Source organism: Gorilla gorilla, chromosome X (genome assembly GCF_029281585.2).
Source record: "Gorilla gorilla gorilla isolate KB3781 chromosome X, NHGRI_mGorGor1-v2.1_pri, whole genome shotgun sequence".
Taxonomy (NCBI): Eukaryota; Metazoa; Chordata; class Mammalia; order Primates; family Hominidae; genus Gorilla; species Gorilla gorilla.
In genome coordinates, this window is record NC_073247.2 from 118,583,722 (window position 1) to 118,604,250 (window position 20,529).

The window sequence follows — 20,529 nt, forward strand, 5'->3', positions numbered from 1 at the left end:
TCAACTCTGTCCCCTAATTTCCAACCTTAATTCCACAGTCATAGTTTGAGCCACTATCTTCTCTTTGCCTATTCCTTCCATTCTTCCTTACCCAAGAAGTTAGGGGAGCCCAGTATAACTCCTGTTTCTCCTTTAAGACTGACACCTCTTTGAGAAGGCTCTCTTGACTAGATGTGATGGCCCTACTGTTGGCTTCCATAGAACTTCGATCATTGCACTTACTACACTGAGTTGTATTAAAACTTTTAAAGTTCTTTTGGGTAAGAACAGTGTCTTATATTCACTGTTGTCTATCCAGCACCCAGCACATAGTAGATACTCAAATTTATGTTGAATGAATTACCACTTAAACCAGATTTAATTTTGTCTGGGATTACATATTACTAGTTTAAGAATCTTGCGTATTAGCCATTGATTCTTATGGTGATAGTTGATTTGCATAACTTTGTAAATACACATAGTTCATGTCGCGTGTCACATCATTGGGCTAAGTTCTATTAGAGCACTGGTTTTCAAACTTAAGTATTCATTGAGTCACTTGGAGGGCTTATTAAAACAGAGAGGTCACCACCAGAGTTTCTGACTCAGTGGGTCTTGGGTGATGCCTAGGAATTTTCATTTCTGACAGGTTCACAGGTGATACTGATGCTACTAGTCCAGGGACCACATTTTGAGAACCATTGAATAAGGGCCCTACTGTCAATCCTGGCTGTACATAAAAATCACCTGGAGAGATTTTAAACTTTGCTGATGTTTGGACTGTACCTCAGAGCAACTGTGATTTAACATGAGGTGCAGGGCCCAGGCACAGATATTTTTTATTTTAATTTGAAATGATTTCAGACTGACTGACAAAAACGTTTCAAAAATAATACAAAGAATGCCCATATACCATTCACCCAGCTTCTCCAAATGTTAACATATAACCATATACAATTATCAAAACCAGGAAATTTGCTGATAAAATGTTATTATCAAAACTATAAACTTGACTCAAATTTCACCAGCTGGCCCACTAATGTCCTTTCTCTGTCCCAGGATCCCACACTGCATTTAATTGTCATGTGTCTTTAGTCTCCAATCTGTGACACTTCTTCAGTCTTTGTCTTTCATGACCTTGACACTTCTGAAGATTACTGGTCAGTTATTTTCTAGAGTGTCCCTCAATTTGGGCTAGTCTGCTGTTTCCGAGTGATTAAATCTATTGTCCATTTTTGTCAAGAATACTACAGAAGTGATGTTGTGCTCCTTTCAGTGCCCCCATATCATACCAGGAAGCACGTGATGTTGGTGTCTTATTAGTGATGATTCAAACTTTGCCCACTTGGTTGAGGTGGTGTCTGCCAGGTTTCTCCCTTTAAAGTTACTATTTTTCCCTTTGTAATTATTAAATATCTTATAGAGAGATACTTGGAGACTACACAAATGTCCTGGTACTCATCATACTTCTACCCACTACTTTTAGCAATCATTGATGCTTCTTGCTTGCAGTAATTATTGAAGTATTTACCAAATGGTGATTTTCTGTTTGCATCATTCTTTGTACATTTATTGATTAAACTTCTAATATAAGGAAGAGCTCTTCCTTCTCCTCCATTTATTTATTGAGTTATTTATTTATTGTACTATAGGATCCTAGATGTTTCTTTCATTCTATAATATCATTCTCATCGTTTATCCCTTGCTCATATCATCCTAGATTTGGTCATTGGGAACTTGTTCAAGTTGGTTTCTGTGTTCTTTCAACTTTCTTACTTTCTGGTAACACAAGGTGTTCTAGGTCTGGGATTAGCCAACTTTTTCTGTAAGGGGCCTCATAGTAAATATGTTAGGCTTTGAAGGCCTTAAGTCTTCATTTTCATACTCTTATTTTTTTGTTTTTGTTGGTTTGTTTTACAACCTTTTACAACCATGATAAGCACTTTTAGCTATGGTTTGTAGGCTGGAGTTTGCTGGCCCCTAGGCTAAAATCTAGGTTAACCTTGTACTTTCCCTCTCCTAGCCCTAGAATCAGCCACTTCTTCAGGAGGCCTTTTACTGGAGAATAGTATTTCAAAACCAGGATCTGAGCAACGGGAATGCTTATTGCTACCGGGGTGTCATTGCTATTGGCCCTTTTAGTGAACAAGACTAGAAAATATATGTATTTACTCTCACAAATATACACTTACATATACATTATTTCTCTGTCATTTTATCTATCTATCTGAAAAACAATGACCCTACTAATACATCTGATTCCAATCCCACACGACAGGGTTCATTCTAGCCTCCCCGTTTATTTATTTGTAACTCCTTTCTCCGACAGTGAAAGGAGAAAGATTCTTTTTATCCACAGTATTTTTACTTATTTGTTCAATTATAGAATATACATAAAATAGTTTCAGCATTGCTAACACATACCCCTGTGTAAAACAATGTCAGTAACTAGCGTACAGTTCTTTTTGTTTTTAGCCTTACAGATTAGAGTCAAAATACTATTTTCCAAAGTTATTTAAGTTTAGTTGTTTTCTTCCCCATTCTCTTCACATGGTTATGTATTTCATTTATAATACAATTAAGTTCATTTATTACTGTTTATATTCAATTTTGGGCATCCTTCCAACTTCCTGGTTGATTTTTTAAATCTATCTATCTATATTTATGTGAATGAAGAAGCATTGGTAATTTTTTAAGTGCCCAGGTGATTGAAATGTATAGCCAGATTTAACAGCTTGTTATATTTAAGGTAAGGAAGAAGTAGAAGACATAATTTTTGCTCTTAAGGAGGCTATAATCTAGGTAGAAATAAGCACATGTACGTGAATCAAAAAAGCAATTATAAATCAATATAATGATGCCATATGTGCTTCATGTAAGATATAGCATAAATCATATAATTATTAGAGGTACAGGGAATGAGTATGGTAATCAGTGTATGTTGAAATTAAATAAGAAAGACTTCTTGGAAGTAAATGATGAATTTTGTCTTAAAAGAGGAGAGGGGCAAAATCATCCTAAAATTGCTATTTCTTTTTAAAGATGAAAATCTACAGCTGGTAAACCATGAAGCAAATTCTGTGGCAGTGGATGTTATTCCTCATGTTGACAACCCAACCTTTGAAGAAGACGAAACTCCTAATCAAGAGACTGCTGTTCGAGAAATTAAATCTTAAAATCTGTGTAAATAGAAAACTTGAACCATTAGTAATAACAGAACTGCCAATCAGGGCCTAGTTTCTATTAATAAATTGGATAAATTTAATAAAATAAGAGTGATACTGAAAGTGCTCAGATGACTAATATTATGCTATAGTTAAATGGCTTAAAATATTTAACCTGTTAACTTTTTTCCTCAAACTCATTATAATATTTTTCATAGGCAAGTTTCCTCTCAGTAGTGATAGCAACATTTTTAGACGTTCAAAACTGTCTTCAAGAAGTCACATTTTTCATTTATAACAATTTTCTTATAAAAACATGTTGCTTTTAAAATGTGGAGTAGCTGTAATCACTTTATTTTATGATAGTATCTTAATGAAAAATACTACTTCTTTAGCTTGGGCTACATGTGTCAGGGTTTTTCTCCAGGTGCTTATATTGATCTGGAATTGTAATGTAAAAAGCAATGCAAACTTAGGCTAGTACTTCTTGAAATGTCTATTTAAGCTGCTTTATGTTAATAGAAAAGATTAAAGCAAAATATTCATTTTTACTTTTTCTTGTTTTTAAAATTAGGCTGAATGTACTTCATGTGAGTGTCAACCATAGTTTATCAGAGATTATGGACTTAATTGATTGGTATATTAGTGACATCAGCTTGACACAAGATTAGACAAAAAATTCCTTACAAAAATACTGTGTAACTATTTCTCAAACTTGTGGGATTTTTCAAAAGCTCAGTATATGAATCATCATACTGTTTGAAAATGCTAATGACAGAGTAAGTAACACTAATATTGGTCATTGATCTTCGTTCATGAATTAGTCTACAGAAAAAGAAATGTTCTGTAAAATTAGTCTGTTGAAAATGTTTTCCAAACAATGTTACTTTGAAAATTGAGTTTATGTTTGACCTAAATGGGCTAAAATTACTTTAGATAAACTAAAATTCTGTCCGTGTAACTATAAATTTTGTGAATGCATTTTCCTGGTGTTTGAAAAAGAAGGGGGGGAGAATTCCAGGTGCCTTAATATAAAGTTTGAAGCTTCATCCACCAAAGTTAAATAGAGCTATTTAAAAATGCACTTTATTTGTACTCTGTGTGGCTTATCTTTTGTTTTAGAATTTTGTTCAAATTATAGCAGAATTTAGGCAAAAATAAAACAGACATGTATTTTTGTTTGCTGAATGGATGAAACCATTGCATTCTTGTATGCTGATTTGAAATGCTGTAAATATGTCCCAATTTGTATTGATTCTCTTTAAATATAAAATGTAAATAAAATATTCCAATAAACGTTTGTGTCTGGTGCTAGTTTAACTATCTGTATTAGGATGTTTCTTGTGTCACTATAAAGGAATACCTGAGACTGGGTAATATATAAAGAAAACAGGATTAATTGGCTCATGGTTTTATAAGCTGTATAGTAAGCATGGGGCCAACATCTGCTTCACTTCTGGTAAGGGCCTCAGGAAGTTTACAATCATGATGGAAGGCTAAGTGGAAACACATCACATGACAAGAGCAGGAGGAAGAGAGAGAGAAGCAAGAGGTCCCAGACTCTTAAACAAGCAGATCTTGCATGAACTGAGTGAGAACTCACTTATCACCAAGGGGATGATGCTAAGTCATTCATGAGGGATCCACCTTCATGATCCAATCACCCCCACCAGGCCTCACCCCCAACACTGAGAATCACATTTCAACATGAGATTTGGAAGGGACAAATATCCAAACCTTATCACTGCCCATACACTAATTTTTCTCATATAATATGTCTGGATTTGGGAGATAAGAAAATGGTTGGATATAAATGGTCATTTATATATTTGATCAATAAACACTGAAACATTAGTATGATATATTTACATATTACATAGAGAGGAATGGATGCCATTGTAGTATCATTCAACTTACCATGAATTATTGTTAAATGTCAGCCAGGTAAAAAGGGTTTGACCAGTAATAATATAACATTAAAATAGACCTTGATGCCAGTCCATCTTCATGCTATACATGACAGAGGAACTTTTATTACTTTAAAGTTTTTCTTCAGCCTTCTCTTTGTCAGTGTGATTGTCAGGATGCTGTTAATAAGTTAAGTGCATCTTTCTTTTGTCAAGCATGTTAAGAATACACAGATGCTTGGAACGCCTCAGCACTATGATTATCAAACCAGGTACATGTGTCTTATGTGACGATATGCTGGGGACGGGGGTGGATGTGTGATGCCTATATTCTTGCCCTATATTCTTAGATAGTTAACCTCTTTTCAAGTTTTGTGGGACTTCTTTGGGGGCATTTTTAAGTGTTTTTTAATTTTTAACGGCTGTACTGAAGTATAATTTACCCATTGTAAATATATCATTGGAATGTGTTTAGCAAATGTGTAGATATGTACAACTATTACCACAATCCAGTTTTAAAACACTCCATCACCCCAAAACATTCCCTCATGCCCATTTACAGTTAGTTCCCCCTCCCATTTCCAGCCCCACATCACCACCAATCTGCTTTCTGTTTCTATAGATTTGTCTATTGTGGACATTTCATATAAATGGAATCATACATTATAGGCCTTTTGTGACTGGCTTCTTCCCCTTAGCATAATGTTTTCAAGGTTCCTCCATGTTGTAGCATATAACAGTATTTCATTCATTTTCCTTGCTGAGCAATATTCTATTGTGTGGCTATATCATGTGTGGCTATCCATTCAACAGTTAATGAACCTTTGGACTATTCTAACTTTTTGGCCATTACGGATAATGCTGCTATGCACATTCACATACAAGTATTTGTGTGGATATATGTTTTAGATTCTCTTGGTTATAAACCAAGGAGAGAAATTCCATAACACTTGGGAATTTTCTTCCTGCTATTGTCGTTTGACATTCTTTAGCTTGAGCATCAGACTTTATGCTACACTCTCACATCATAGTAAAAATATAAGCTGGTGTTTTTTAACAGTGGCAGTAATATTTGTATGTCTATGGAGTCTCCAACTTAAGAAGGGTTTTCACAGTTTATTTGTAAGTTTAATGGAATCCAGGTTGTGTTATCTTATAAATAAGAATATACATGGTTCCCAAGTCAATCAGTAAAAATATATTTAGAGATACAATTGGAATGCTAGGAAGATTCCTTCCCTCACCTACATCTAGTTTCTGTTCACTTATGAAACATTTTATTTAAGTTCTATAATGTCTGGAAAAATGTTATCACGTTAGGCTGTAACAAATTTTGAGTTATTTACGTTGTTCATTGCTTTTGTTTGGAGTTAATTTTTTATATTTTTAAACATTGAACAATATAAAATTTAAACAAATATACTACACGAGACTTAAAAGAAATTCATTATTATGATGGGCACTTTGACTTCCAGAGATAAATGTTCATTATCCTCTACCGTCAGAGCTAATGTGAAATTCAGTTTGAGAAACACTATCCACTAGTTCTCAACCTTTTTCTACATAAACAGTCTCATGAATGTGGGACACTAATAGGCATACCTAGACATTGATGGTTAAGAGAATAGTATAGATAAATAGGATTTAGCATGGAAGGTTAGTGGCAATTTCCCCTTCTAGTTATAATACCAACTGATATCCCACATCTAAACCACGGCCTTAGAAAATTAAATGGTCATGTGCTGTTATAAACATTTTTTTGGGGGGGGGGACAGCGTCTCACTCTGTCACCCAGGCTGGAGTGCAGTGGCACAATCTCGGCTCACTGCAACCTCTGCCTCCCAGGCTCAAGCAATCCCTCCACCTCAGCCTAGCGAGTAGCTGGGACTACAAGCACACACCACCATATCAGGCTAATTTTTGTACTTTTTGTAGAGACAGGCATGTTCTCTTGGCATGTTCCCCAGACTGGTCTCAAACTCCTGAGCTCAAGAAATCCATCCGCTTTTCAGCCTCCCAAAATGCTGGGATTACAGGCGTGAGCCACCGCACCCAGCCCCTGTTATAAACCTTTTTAAAAAGCAATTCAGTTATCTAAAATTCATTAATAGCCTATTTTTTAAGAAGATATCTATGTGGGTCTTAATGGAAACATGAGTACCCTCAATTTGTTGTAGAGTTTGATTTTCAAATATCTAATTTGCTTTAACTCAGTGCAACTAAAACGTTAATGTGCCTACAAGTTACTTGGGGATCTTGTTAAAATGCACATTTCAATTCAGCAAGTGTAGAAGGAAGTATGAGATTCAGAATTTCTAGCAAGCTCCAGGGTGATGCAAATGTTGATGATCTAGGGTCCACACTTTAAGTAGCAAAGCTTTAAATGGCTCTCTTCTGGCAGTAGTCCACCTGTTTTGAATCTTACTGCTTCTAAACTAGCTGCAGACTGCAAAAAAAGTATAACCTAAGCTAGTGACATTCCTTTCAAAAAAGCCAGTAAAATCCTGAGTGACAGCCTCAGTCTTTCCATAGCACAGGGTTTGGAATTGCTATTTGGGGTTTCCAAATACCTTTTCTTATAGGTGTTTGAGGCTCTTAGAAGGCTGAGTCAGCTGGAAGACTGACCTTCAGAAAAATGAGGTATTATTTATCTCTACATGGTGTATTATTGGGTCTGTTAATATGTGGCTTGGGTAAGTCAGAAAACAAGAATGGAAGCAGACAGATGAGTTGGGAAGCTATATTATCATATGGCAGGAAAGTGTTGTGAGGCTAATCTAAAGCCATAATAGGCAGATGGGATGGACTTTTGAAAAAGAAGTAGAGGAGTGTGTGTGTGTGTGTCAGAGAGAGAGACTGGCCAACCAATGGACTAACACCAAGTTCTTACTTTCAGTGTCTTGGTAAACAGTGGCCTTTGAACTAGGAAACCTAGTAGGAGAAACATCAACCAGGGGCAATATTGGAAAAATAAGTTTGGCTTTGAACATATTGTATTTGAGGTAACTATGGACCATATGCATAAGCAGTATAGTGTCATGGTTTGTAATCAGACAAATCTAGGTTCAAATTCCAGCTTTGCTGTTTATTTAGCTGTATGATCTTAAGCAAGTTACTTCTCTGAGCCTCCTTTCCTTCATTCGTAAAGTAAGCATGTAAAAATGTGCAAGCTTATTAATGAAAATTAAATGACATAATACATATACAGTACCAGTACAGCACCAGTACTGTACCAGCAATGCAGACAGTGTGCAATCCCAGTCCTTCCCCAAGCAATTTATATTGACATTGAATAGAGTGGCACGCTCTATTTTTTTAAGGTGCTTCTAGGAAAATACTTTTATTTGCAAGGGTGCGAAATTAAGTCGTTTATTATTGAGCCAAAAATTTAGATCATATAAGTAATTTAATTAGAAAAAAATGTTTACATAATTGGTGAAATGTTTATTTACTAAAGCAGGAGCTCTCTAAACGCCCTGCTGTAAGCCAAAAGTGGCTCTGATCCTGTAACAGGGAGCATGTGGGTATACCTGGATGAAATTGCAGAGTAAACAGGTAGAAAAGCCATCCAGTTCTGGATAGCTTTTGCCACACTGTAACCTTTAAGGGTATTGGAAAAGGATGTGGTTTGATGGGGAAGGAAGTAAAAAGGGGAAGGAAAGGTAAAAAGAAAGGAAGATATCTCTCAACGTTTGCTACATTTACTGATCTTTCTCCAGGAAGAGAAGAAGAAACTACCTCCCTTAGTACACATTCAAATTGCGATGGCTTTTCCCAAAGATACATTGCAGTCTGGACTCTGAAAGGATTATCTCTTTCCAAACTGTCCAGATAGCTGCCTTGGGACTACTTACTGCCATTTAGTAGAAGAGAATCCCAGATTGCCCCTTTTCTCATTCACAAGAAAAATCCCTGCTTGGAGCACACGCCTGCCTCACTCGAGATGGCTCACATCTTGGAAGGTTACCCCAGAGATGCTCCTCCAGGGCAGAGTTCCTTGGCTTGGCATCTGCGTGTGCCCCACCCCATTTTTTTTTAATCCACGTGGCTTTGAGGCTCTATTCTCAAAACAGCTTGCCAAGAGCCCTTTGCTTATACATGGCCTCCCAACTCCTTCCTCCCTCTAAACTTATTTTCACTTTTAATGCACTCTTTAATTCCGGTGGACTTAGTTATTGCAATAAATAAAAACGTCTGTCGAATATTTCCTCACAGCGATATCATGCAAATTATTGACCTCATTCACCTTAGTGTTCAAACCGCTGCGCATCATTGCCAAGATACAAAGAGGTCAAGTTTGCTTCCAAAGGGATTTTTTTTAAGAGTTTAAGAAAGAAAAAAAATGCACATAAATTGTTTAGATTCCAAAATAGGAAGCTGGACAAGAGATTTTCTGTGGTTCATTACAGTAGTTTAATAAACAGATAGGGGCGACAGTGAAGGAAAGGAGCGGTGCACGGAGTGAAGAAAACGCGTGGCTTCTGGAAATTTTATATTCTTCCTATATAACCAAAAAGAGCTTAATCTAGGCATGAATTTTGGATTTAGAGAAGGAATCGTATCACTGACTGTGTGACCTTGGATAAGTCGCCTCACCCGACAGCGCTTTCCTTTATTAATGTGCAAAGCGGGGACGAATGTCCACTTCGCAAGACTGCTGTGAGGATTACGTGAGATCGCCTGAGTTTATAGTGAGAGCTCATTAAATGTTAGTTGTTGCTACTGCTGCTTCCTGGAATGAACCGATATTCCAAAATTCCAGAAACTGTTTTCTACAGTTTAATGCCTTCAGCTGTAAAACGATAAAAAGAAGCAACACCTTTACACCCGGGACTCACTTATTTGAACCAAAAAAATGCTTTAAACTTCAGATAGGCAAAACACACTTAACTGATGGCTGGGACCCGCTTTGAAAGCACCCCCACCCATTCTCACCCCAGTGTATTGTGGGAAGGGTAGTCCCATGTTCCAGTCGCTTGAGCACAGAAAAGCGCGTAGGAAACTACAACTCCCAAGAGGTAAAGAAGCGGGACTATTTCCCAGTCTGGCGGTAGCGCTGTGGGAGGGAATTGGCAATCTCTCTGCCTACGTGGGAGAGAAGGGAGGGTTGGGGGAAGTGTGGAAAACCTGAACCTGAGCTGCTGTCGCCTGAGGAAGATTTGGTGGGAGGAGAAGCAGAGGGGAAGAGACGGGTTGAGAGTGAGGTGAGGAGGGCATCTAGGTCACTGCTCCCGGGGGGGCACAAAGTTCGCGATGTGGCTGAAGCCTGAGGAAGTGCTTCTGAAAAATGCGCTGAAGCTGTGGCTGATGGAAAGGTCCAACGACTACTTCGTGCTGCAGCGGCGTCGGGGCTACGGGGAGGAAGGCGGAGGGGGGCTCACAGGTAAGCTGTGGCCACCCCACCTGCCTCTGGGCTGTGTTCGCTGTTACTTAAAAGGTGGTGAGGACAACAGTTACTCGTCGCTACCAGTTTCCCGATCCTAAATCGTGGGCGGAGGGACTGGGGTTCTTCTCCCGACACCACCTTTCCGCCACCACCTCCAAGTCCTGAGAATGTCTCACTGGACGACGAGTTGCTCTTTGGTTGGGACAGGTGAAGGGAGGAGCGCGGTTCTTTCTGAGGCCAAGGAAGAAACGGGTACCTACCTGGTCGCTTCTCATGGGGGGAGGGAGGCTGATGATGAGTGTTAGACCTAGACAGGTCGCATTTAGGCTGGTGACAGGGGCCAGTTCGCAGTTGTGAACTTAACTTTTTTCACAGAACCCATAGCGATCATCAGCACCCTGGGGAGATTAAGTGTATGGGGTATGGGATGGAGTGGGTACGCGGGGATGGTGAGGAGAAAGGGAGGCGCCCCAATCACATCCTGAGAAATAGACTTCAAAAGAAATATTAGGGAGGAGGGAGAACTGGAGTCAGGAGAGGTGGAGGGGTAGGCTCAGAATTGCTGATCTCTCCCAATTTAGCATCTTTTACTTTGTCTCCAAGTTTTCAATCTTTGGGATCCCCTCTCAAAGGCTATTAACAACGTCGTAATAAATTAATCTCTTGAGTGACTGGTGCTGCCCCTTCATTCAAAGCTGTGATTGTAAGCCAGACGGTAAGAGTTTAACTCTTCCTGTCTAACCCACCCTGACCCCAATTCTTAAAAACTGTTTTTTGGCCAAATGTTTAAAGTTTCCAGAGAACGTTATTTTGAGACCACTCATCTTGAGTAGGGAAATTTAAAGTTTTGGACGTTGGGAAAGCAAGAGCTCTTTTTCTAATCAATCTCTAATTTGGTATTGTGACCTTGAAGTGGTAGACCAGGCAGCGTGATGTAATGGAAAGAGGGAAGAGTCCCGAAAACCTGCATTTTAGTCCCATCCTACTCTCTTACTTGTTGGATGGCATTCCTCAAATTCTTTCATTTACTCAACCTTAAGCACCTACTGTGTGCCACAAGGTTCACAAGATTCAGTTTGTTGGCTTTACAGTGCTTATAATCTGAATAAGAAGGGTGGGAAGGGCTAAAGGAAAAAGAAGACCACCTAGTAAACTAGGCAAGTTATAATTCATGGAGGAGATGACCTTGCTTTTTCTCTCTTGGAAAATGGTGCCTACCTCACAGAGTTGAGAGGATAAAACGAAAGATAATAGCACCGAATCAATGTATGTCGTCAAGATGGTGATAAACGTATGCTGTTATTTCATTTTCAAGCCACTCCCGGGGTGCAAAGAATTCTGAGGTTCTACAGGACATTTTTTTAAATTTTGCTAGACCTATTAATCTTATCCAGCTTCTAAAAAGGCCCTTCGAAAATATGGCAACAAAAATTGCCCTGTTAAATGTGACATTTTGTCATTTTCTAATTTTTAAAAATTACAAATGCTATTTTGCAGAAGAGTCTTTCCATTTAATAGATGCAGATATTTTCCAGATCAAAATTTTAGAATCGATGTTCATAATTACCCAGTGACATAAATTATCCACTTGAGTCCATTGAGAATAGTTCAGGATATATTTAAAATAGATTTCAGGCCGGGCACGGTGGTTTATGCCTGTAATTCCAGCACTTTGGGAGACCGAGGCAGGTGGATTGCTTGAGACCAGGAGTTCAAGACCAGCCTGGACAACATGGCCAAACCCCATCTCTACAAAAAATACTAAAATTAGCCAGCCATGTGGCCCCAGCTACTTGAGAGACTGAAATGGGAGGATGGCTTGAGCCTGGGAGGTCAAGGCTACAGTGAGCCGTAATAGGGCCACTGCACTCCAGCCTGGGCAACAGAGGGAGACTCTGTCTCAAAAAGAAAAAAAAAAATTAAAATAGATTTTATAGTCCTGTGTTACAGCCTCAGGAATAGTCTTATAATTTATTTTCATTCCTCATACTAAAACTGTGTTCCTTTAAGTAGGTAAATCAAATTCTTGAAAATATAATCACTGTAATGTAGTATTGCATGTTTTTTTTAACTTGTTGCAAGTTTCCTTTTTTTTTTTTTTTGAGACAGGATCTCTCACTCTGTCACCCAGGCTGGAGGGCAGTGATAGTGATGTGATTATAGCTCACAGCAGCCTGGAACTCCTGGGCTCAAGTGATCTTCCCACCTCAGCCTCCGGAGTAGCTAGGGCTTCAGGTACAAGCCACTAAGCCTGGCTAATTTCATTTTTTTTTTTTTAAGAGACAGGCTGTGTTGCCCAGGCCATGATCTTGAACTCCTGGCCTTAGGATCCTCCCACCTTGGTCTCCCAAAGGACTGGGATTGGGATTAAAGGAATGAGCCACCTCACCAAGCCTGACATGCTTTCTTCTTAAAGCATGGACCAACTGCACTAGTTTACCTCTATCCTGCCCACTCCATTTACTAGTCCCCATAGTCTAGAATAAGAGAAATTTGTCTGAAGAAATAAACTAAGATTTCTACCACATATGTATGTTGTGACTAGTGATATCCACACTCATTTAGTGGTCAGTTTATATCTCTTCGTGATTATTTTATCTGTGGTATTGACAAGATGCTTGAAATTACCACATGAGAGCTACCACTGTAATTCCATGTAAATTAAACAAAATGGATAAGAAAGAAACAAAGAGGTGCTTTTAAGGTTCATTTGGTTCTTTTTGGTCCAGAGCATACCTGTGTGCTGATTTTCCTGGCTGCTCAATTACTGTATTCTTACTTAAAATCATGAAGCCAAAAGCTTTGTTGTGCTTTACCACAAATCCACATTTGGATTAGCTCTCACAGGAGCTTGACTGTGTGCCAGCATAAGTTTGCCTCTGTTCACTTTGTTTGCTAAAATCCAGTGTTATGTGCTATCCCTTTAAAAGATTAGTTTATGCATTTTGTTTTGAAGAAATGATAATGATCATCTAGAAACGTTAGTGGTTATACTTTAAGATTTCATTTCTTTGCCATATGATAATTGGTGGTAATCACCAGCAATGTAATGACTCTTAAGTGTGGACTTGATAAAGTTAGTTGACTCCATTTTTTTCTAATAATGGAATAGCAGCAACAGAGAACTCAAGGATTATTAAAACAAGAGATGAGTTTGTAAGTTAGAATTCTGAGGTACCTCTTTTAAATTGTTGAAACACTTCTAGTGGATATCTGATAGATTACTGACCATTTGCCTAACTTTATCTTAATTGTTCTGGCTCACAGCAGGTTGGAATATCTTGTGGAAATTTTTGGTATACATAAGCGGTTTTATAGATAAAACGATTTTCCTTCATTTAGAGAAATAATTCACCCTTCTGGATTTTACGGTCCCCTTATGTTATCTCTTGCTTCTCCTAGCTAATAATGACTTTTCTATGACACCTACATTTAGCACCTGGTTTTATAGAGTTAAAACTAATTTATGCATATTTGTCTTATTAAGCACAAATCAATTTGCTTTGCTTGGCAGATGGGAACTACTACATGAATGGAGCTATGGGGCTACATTCTACTAAGTACTCTAGTATATGGGATTTAGGAAGGTCTGCCAATCAGGAAGCCTTCATATAGGTGGTTTTTAAAGAGTATTTTACTCTTGAATTTTCCATATCTGAATAGTGTAAGCAGGTTCTTCGGTGTTAGATTGATAAGCTCCCTCAGTAGACCTTTTTTGTGTGGTGTAGAACAAAGCTAGGAAGTAAAACTTATTAAAATGGAGAATTTTTAGACATTCTGTTTCTGATTTCCTTTTTCATCTTGGTACCATTACTTTGAAATTAAATTATCTGTAAAAACCAGAATATGATAATATTTGAAATAAGCTTTTCATTTTATGATATTTATATAGACTGAGCAAATCACTGTGTAAACAATTTGTCATAAACCCATACATAATAAAGAATAAGGTAGCCTTTTTAAAACCTCTTAGTGACCGTCCCTTGAAAATATAAAGCTTCTTTCCCCTATTTCCTCACCCCAGACTCAAGGAGTCCAACTCTGAAAATGTGCGCCTTAGATAGTTATTAGCAAAATATCCCTGCATTTCATGCTTACAAAGGACATATCTGACAAAAAAATTTTGGCCTTCTAAGTACCTGTCTACTGAGATGAGGGTGCCCAAGTGCCAAGCATGACATTTCATTTAAGGTAAGGAAAGATCTACCCGACCCCCCCCATACACACACACAAAATTAATAAGTTAACATTTTGGCTTATTAAAAAGAAAATCCCATGGGGCAACCTCTAGAGAGGGCAGATCACGCTTTGTGCTCCCATCCCTCTCTGGAACATCTTGGTCCCTGTGAAATCAAGTTAAAGATTACTTTTAAAGATCTCTGAATGAGAAAGAGCAACTTTGTAGGAGGTTTTGAGTAATGAAGGATGATCAGTGTTACCCTCACCTTTTTTTTTTTTTGGAATAGTGGAAAGATTATTGACTGCATACCTAAGTAGAAAACTAATATTTGCTTTCAAGTAGATTTAATTCTAATGAAAAAAATACAAGACTGAAAAGTCATGACATTGACCGTCCTTTATTTCTCAAAATCTCCTACAAGGCTGCCCTTTCTTATTCAAAGAGATCTTTAAAGGTAATTTTTTACTTGATTTCAGAGAACGAAATGTTCCAGGGAGGGAGAGGAAAACAGTGTGATTTGCCCTCCCTAGGTATTGCCCTATGGGATTTTAAAAAAATAAATAAACCAGGCTGGGCATGGTGGCTCACGCCTGTAATCCCAGTACTTTGGGAGGCCAAGGCGGGCGGATCATTTGAGGTCAGGAGTTTGAGACCACCCTGGCCAACACGTTGAAACCCCGTCTCTACTAAAAATACAAAAATTAGCCAGACTTGGTGGCGGGTGCTTGTAGTCCCAGCTACTGATGAGGCTAAGGCAGGAGAATCACTTGAACCCAGGAGGTGGAGGCTGCAGTGAACCGAGATCGCGCTGTTGTACTCCAGCCTAGGTGACACAGGGAGACTCCATCTCAAATAATAATAATAACAATAATAATAATAATAAATAAACCAACTACAAGCCAACATCCACAAATATATGAATATAACACCAAGTTCAGTGATTCCACTTGCCCCATTAACCCTGTTTCTTTTATCTTCCTTGATTTTTTGACAGTTTTATGTCTCTATTCAGCTATAATTATTTTATAAAGGCTTAGTTTCCTCATCTGTAAAATGGGGATAAAACTTGTCTTTCCTACCTCACAGCATTTTTTATGTGGGTCAAATGAGTTTTGAAACTTGTGAGCAACTATACAAATACTTGACATTTATCTATTAATGAAAGAGAAAGACGTTAAAATGCCATTTTCTGGCCCTGAAGAACAAAGGGGTTATATATTTATGCCATTTTCCCTAGTAATTACTTTCCCCATGTTGTATATAGAAATTGATTTGGAGTGGTAACATAGATTATATCTGATATGCAATGATATCACTACAAAAACAAAACACTGATAGTTACTAATTGAAGAATTTGGGCATGATAGTGATTATGCATTTATGGTTTATAATCAGAATAATGTACAAGAATTAGAATAACTTATCATGACATCATTTCCTTTTGATCTGTCATCGCCCAAAACCTGGAAGTTCTCAAACAGTGCTTCCGTAGATATCAGCATCACTTGTCTTGCTGAGTGGTGATAAAGAGTACATATAACATTGGTTACCTTAGTAGTATTTTTCAAAACAATACTTAAAAAAGAAATAATTATTCAACGGGTGAAAACTCATGCTGTTTGTGAACAGTTGTGGAAGGCTTATGGCTATAAGGTAAGCTAAAAATAAAAAATAAAAAGCAGTCAGGCATGGTGGTGCACACCTGTAGTCCCAGCTACTTAGGAGGTTGGGGCGGGAGGATTGCTTGAGCCCAGGAGTTCGAGGCCAGCCTAGGCAATATAGTGAGATAAAAAATATTTTAAAAAGTAAAAGGCATTATAATGTTTGCCACATTGCTGTACAGCTATGACAGATTTTATATTGCCTTTATTTTAGAACATTTGCCCAGTTTTCCACCTTTTGCTACTGCTATGTAAGCACAAAAGGTAAGATTAAATCCTAAATGTGATGGTATACAATGCTTTAATTCAACAGATATTTACCGAGTGCCTTTTAAAAACCAAGCACTGTTTTAAGTGCTGGAGATAAAGCAATGAAAAAAAAAACAAAGTCCCTACTCTCATGGGGCTAATACCGTAGTTGGGGGAGGCAAATAAACAAATAGTATATGATATGACTGGTGCTGATAAGCAATATGAAGAAAAATAAAGTAAGGTATCGTGATAGAGAGGGGAGGGGGTTGGTATATTAGAGAAATTGGTCTGGGAAGGCCTCTTAGGGTGAGCTGTGGACAGAGACTTGTGGTACTAGAATATATGAGCCAAACAAATATTTGGGAACAGAGTGAATACATATAATTTTTTCTAGGAGTTTTTTCTGTGAAGGGAAACAGAGAAATAGGGTGGTAGCTGGCCCTTGTCCTGGGTGTTGAGTATACAGTGGTGAATAAGACAGGAATAGTTCTGGCCAGGCACAGTGGCTCACACCTGTAATCCCAGTGCTTTGGGAGGCCGAGGCAGGTGTATCACCTGAGGTCAAGAGTTCGAGACCAGCCTGGTCAACATGGTGAAACCCCATCTGTACAAAAAATACAAAAATTAGCTGGGCGTGGTGGCACACACCTGTAATCCCAGCTACTTGGGAGGCTGAGGCAGGAGAATCACTGGAACCCACGAGGCGGAGGTTGCAGTGAGCCGAGATCACGCCACCGCACTCCAGCCTGGGTAACAAGAGTGAGACTCCGTCTCAAAAAAAAGAAAAAAAAAAGACAGAAATAGTTCCAACCCTTACGGAGTTTATCATGTGATGGGTCAGACAGTCGATAAATAAGTAAGCAAACCAATACAATTGCTAGTGTAGTCAATAATAATAGCAGCCTTGTTCTGTTGGCTTAGAAATCTCTATAATGCAGGGAAACCCTCAAAGCAATTTTCCAAGGCCAGCTGTCTTGTAAAGTATGCTTATCCGAAGTCCTGTTAAAGATACAAATATTTCCTAGAAGCAGTGATTAATAATAGGTGGTGTACTGGTGGCAAGGTTCCAGTGTGGCATCTGTGAAGCATCTTGCCAAAAACCAGTTTGGGGTGTTTTCAAATTAAATCATCCATCTATGAGCACTAACAATATCTGAGAGGTGGTTTGGTAGAAGTGGTGGGAGGAGGGGGGGACGTTCTAAGTAGGAGGAATAATGTGATAGTGCAAAAGCAAAAGATAACAGTTGTTGGGGACACAGCAAATATTCTAGATTCATTTACGTGGAGTTGAAAATATGAGACTCAATATATAATGCACTTAGCGACTAGAAAAAGGTTATTAAAGAGCAATGTCTTAATCTATACCAGAGGAAAACCTGAGATAGAGAATTAAAGGGACCTAATAATTAAACCTTTGTTTTTTGTGTCTACTGTTCTTTCAGTGGACATAAAACAGCCTATGTATAACAAAAATTTCCACAAGATATTCCATCCTGCTCTGAGCCAGAACAATTAAGTAAGATAAAATTAGGCAAATAGTCAGTAATCTATCAGATATCCACTAGAAGTGTTTCAACTCATAAGCCAAATAAATTAACATTTTGGCTTATTAAAAAGAAAATCACATAGAGCAACCCCTAGAGAGGGCAGATCACACTGTGTGCTCCCCTCCCTCCCTGGAACATCTTGGTCCCTGTGAAATCAAGTAAAAAATTACCTTTAAACATCTCTGAATGAGAAAGGGCAACCTTGTAGGAGGTTTTGAAAAATGAAGGATGATTAATGTTACCCCCCCCCACTTTTTTGGTAGCAGTGGAAAGATTATTGACTGCATACCTAAGTAGAAAACTAATATTTCCTGTCAAGTAGATTTCATTCTAATGGAAAAAGAAAAAAGAAAAAAAGAAAAAGAAAAAACAAGACTGAAAAGTCATGACATTGGCCATACTTTATTTCTCTAAATCTCCTATAAGGCTGCCCTTTCTTATGCAAAGAGATCTTTAAAGGTAATTTTTTACTTGATTTCAGAGAATAAAATGTTCCAGGGAGGGAGAGGAATACACATTGTGATATGCCCCTTTTTTCCCCTCCCTTACTACACTATAAAGAAGTGAAGTTTTAAAACAAGGTATAGGGCTGGGCATGGTGACCCATGCCTGTAATCTCAGCACTTTGGGAGGCCAAGGCAGGAGAATTGCTTGAGCCCAGGAGTTGGAGACCAGCCTCGGCCACACAGTAAGACCTTGTGTCTACAAAAAATAAACAAAATTAGCACGACGTGGTGGTATGCGCCTGTAGTCCCAGCTACACGGAAGGCTGGGGTGGGTGGGAGATCGTTTGAGCCAGGGATGCGGAAGCTCCAGTGAGCTGAGATTGCATCACTATACTCCAGGCAGGGCGACAGAGTGAGATCTTGTCTCAAAATAAATAAATAAAACAAGGTGTAATCACATTTTCTGATTATTATTATAATATTAGTTGCTCTCTTGTTTTAAACTAACCAAAATGATGGGCCTGGTTTAGTTCTTCTAAATAATGTTTAAAAGTACTACACTGTGTACCAGTTTATTCATTTGCTATCATATTTGCTTTCTTCTTTGTACCTAGAAATTCAGGTTTTGCAATTTATTTGCTTTTCTGAGGGTTACTCTTTTTGTGCATTGGTGTATAGGTCTTGAAGAGTAAGAAGTGGCTGTAAATATAGTACCAATTCTCATATTTTCCTGTGTCTCTATCTTTAGAAATGTATCTGGGTTTGATTAATAATTCATCTATTCTTTTTTTCCCAGAAGACATTGTAATCTGTTGTTTGTTATATCAATTGCTTCCCTAAAAAATTCCAAATCCTTTAATGAAAAAAAGATTTCAGTTAGGGAAGGAAGTGAGTGCTTGTATATATATATTCAGTTTTCAAGTAAGTCTCTTTAAAAGAATGCGGGGAGAGGGAAAACAGGACCAAAGAAGAATTATTTTTATTAACTGTTTTCCAAAGCTCTTAATATAAAGTTGGCAGCTTTCAAAATGCCAACTGTAGCTATTGAATTATTCCAAAATAAGCATTCATAGTGTCATTTTAAGGACTTAGATCTGGTAGCAAAGTAATAGAATCAGGAAAATCCACAAACTTTATTGAGCACACTACCTTCTCTTATTTGAATATATTTCCTGCTAAGTGTATTGGCAGTTTACTAATTAGTTTGTTTATTAACATATAATGAAACTAAGTTCAGTAAAGTTGTACTTGTTTGACTTTGTAAGCATGACAACTTATGACAAGATAAAGAATCCACTGTAAGTTTCCAGTAATCATTACCATGGAAAAAATTATAATTGAACATTTTACTTAGAATGGAAATAAATCTTGTTTGTAATTAGGAAGTTCATTACATGGCTCTTCTGCAGTTAGAGCAGTATTCACTTATACAGTGCCCTCAATCCAGTTTACAAACATAAAGAGCCACTTGTCAAACTAAAGGACATTTTAGTTTGTGTACTAAACTAGCACATTGATAATGAGTACCATTTTCAAGCTGTGGCTGTTTTACTGGTTTTTCCTCTAGCACTCAGCCCATTGCCCTACCTGTTCATCATTACCATTGACCTAATACAAAAAAAGAAATATTTATGAAATTTGCAGGTGTCTAAATATTGGAAGGGGCAATTAATACCATAGATCAGTGTGCTCAATATTGGCCACAGGTTAGATTCAAATGAGGACCTTTTATTTTTATTTATTTATTCATTTATTTATTTATTTTTGAGATGAGTCTCACTCTGTTGCCCAGGTGGGGGTGCAGCGGCGCAATCTCAGCTCACTCCGAGTGATGCAACCTCCACCTCCCAAGTTCAAGAGACTCTCCTACCTCAGCCTTCTGAGTAGCTGGGATTACAGGCACCTGCCACCATGCCCAGCTAATTTTTGTGTTTTTAATAGAGACAGGGCTTCACCATATTGGTCAGGCTGGTCTCAAACTCCTGACCTCAGGTGATTCACCCGCCT

At 38.0% G+C, this 20,529-nt stretch overlaps 2 protein-coding genes across 4 annotated transcripts in view; both read left to right on the plus strand.

Moving 5' to 3' along the window:
• RNF128 (ring finger protein 128) overlaps positions 1–4,439 on the plus strand; it is a 100,886-nt gene extending 96,447 nt beyond the window's left edge. For both annotated transcript variants that reach the window (XM_019018832.4, XM_031006140.2), the window contains exon 7: positions 3,022–4,439. In XM_019018832.4, the coding sequence (XP_018874377.1) occupies positions 3,022–3,155 (134 nt within the window). In that variant the 3' untranslated portion in view covers positions 3,156–4,439. The remainder of the gene's footprint in view (positions 1–3,021) is intronic.
• A 5,652-nt stretch (positions 4,440–10,091) lies between these two features.
• Positions 10,092–20,529, plus strand: part of TBC1D8B (TBC1 domain family member 8B) — a 72,973-nt gene continuing 62,535 nt past the window's right edge. Inside the window, exon 1 of one of the 2 annotated variants that reach the window (XM_004064656.5) lies at positions 10,092–10,433. In XM_004064656.5, the coding sequence (XP_004064704.1) occupies positions 10,304–10,433 (130 nt within the window). In that variant the 5' untranslated portion in view covers positions 10,092–10,303. The remainder of the gene's footprint in view (positions 10,434–20,529) is intronic. The other variant, XM_063703244.1, reaches the window with a different exon arrangement.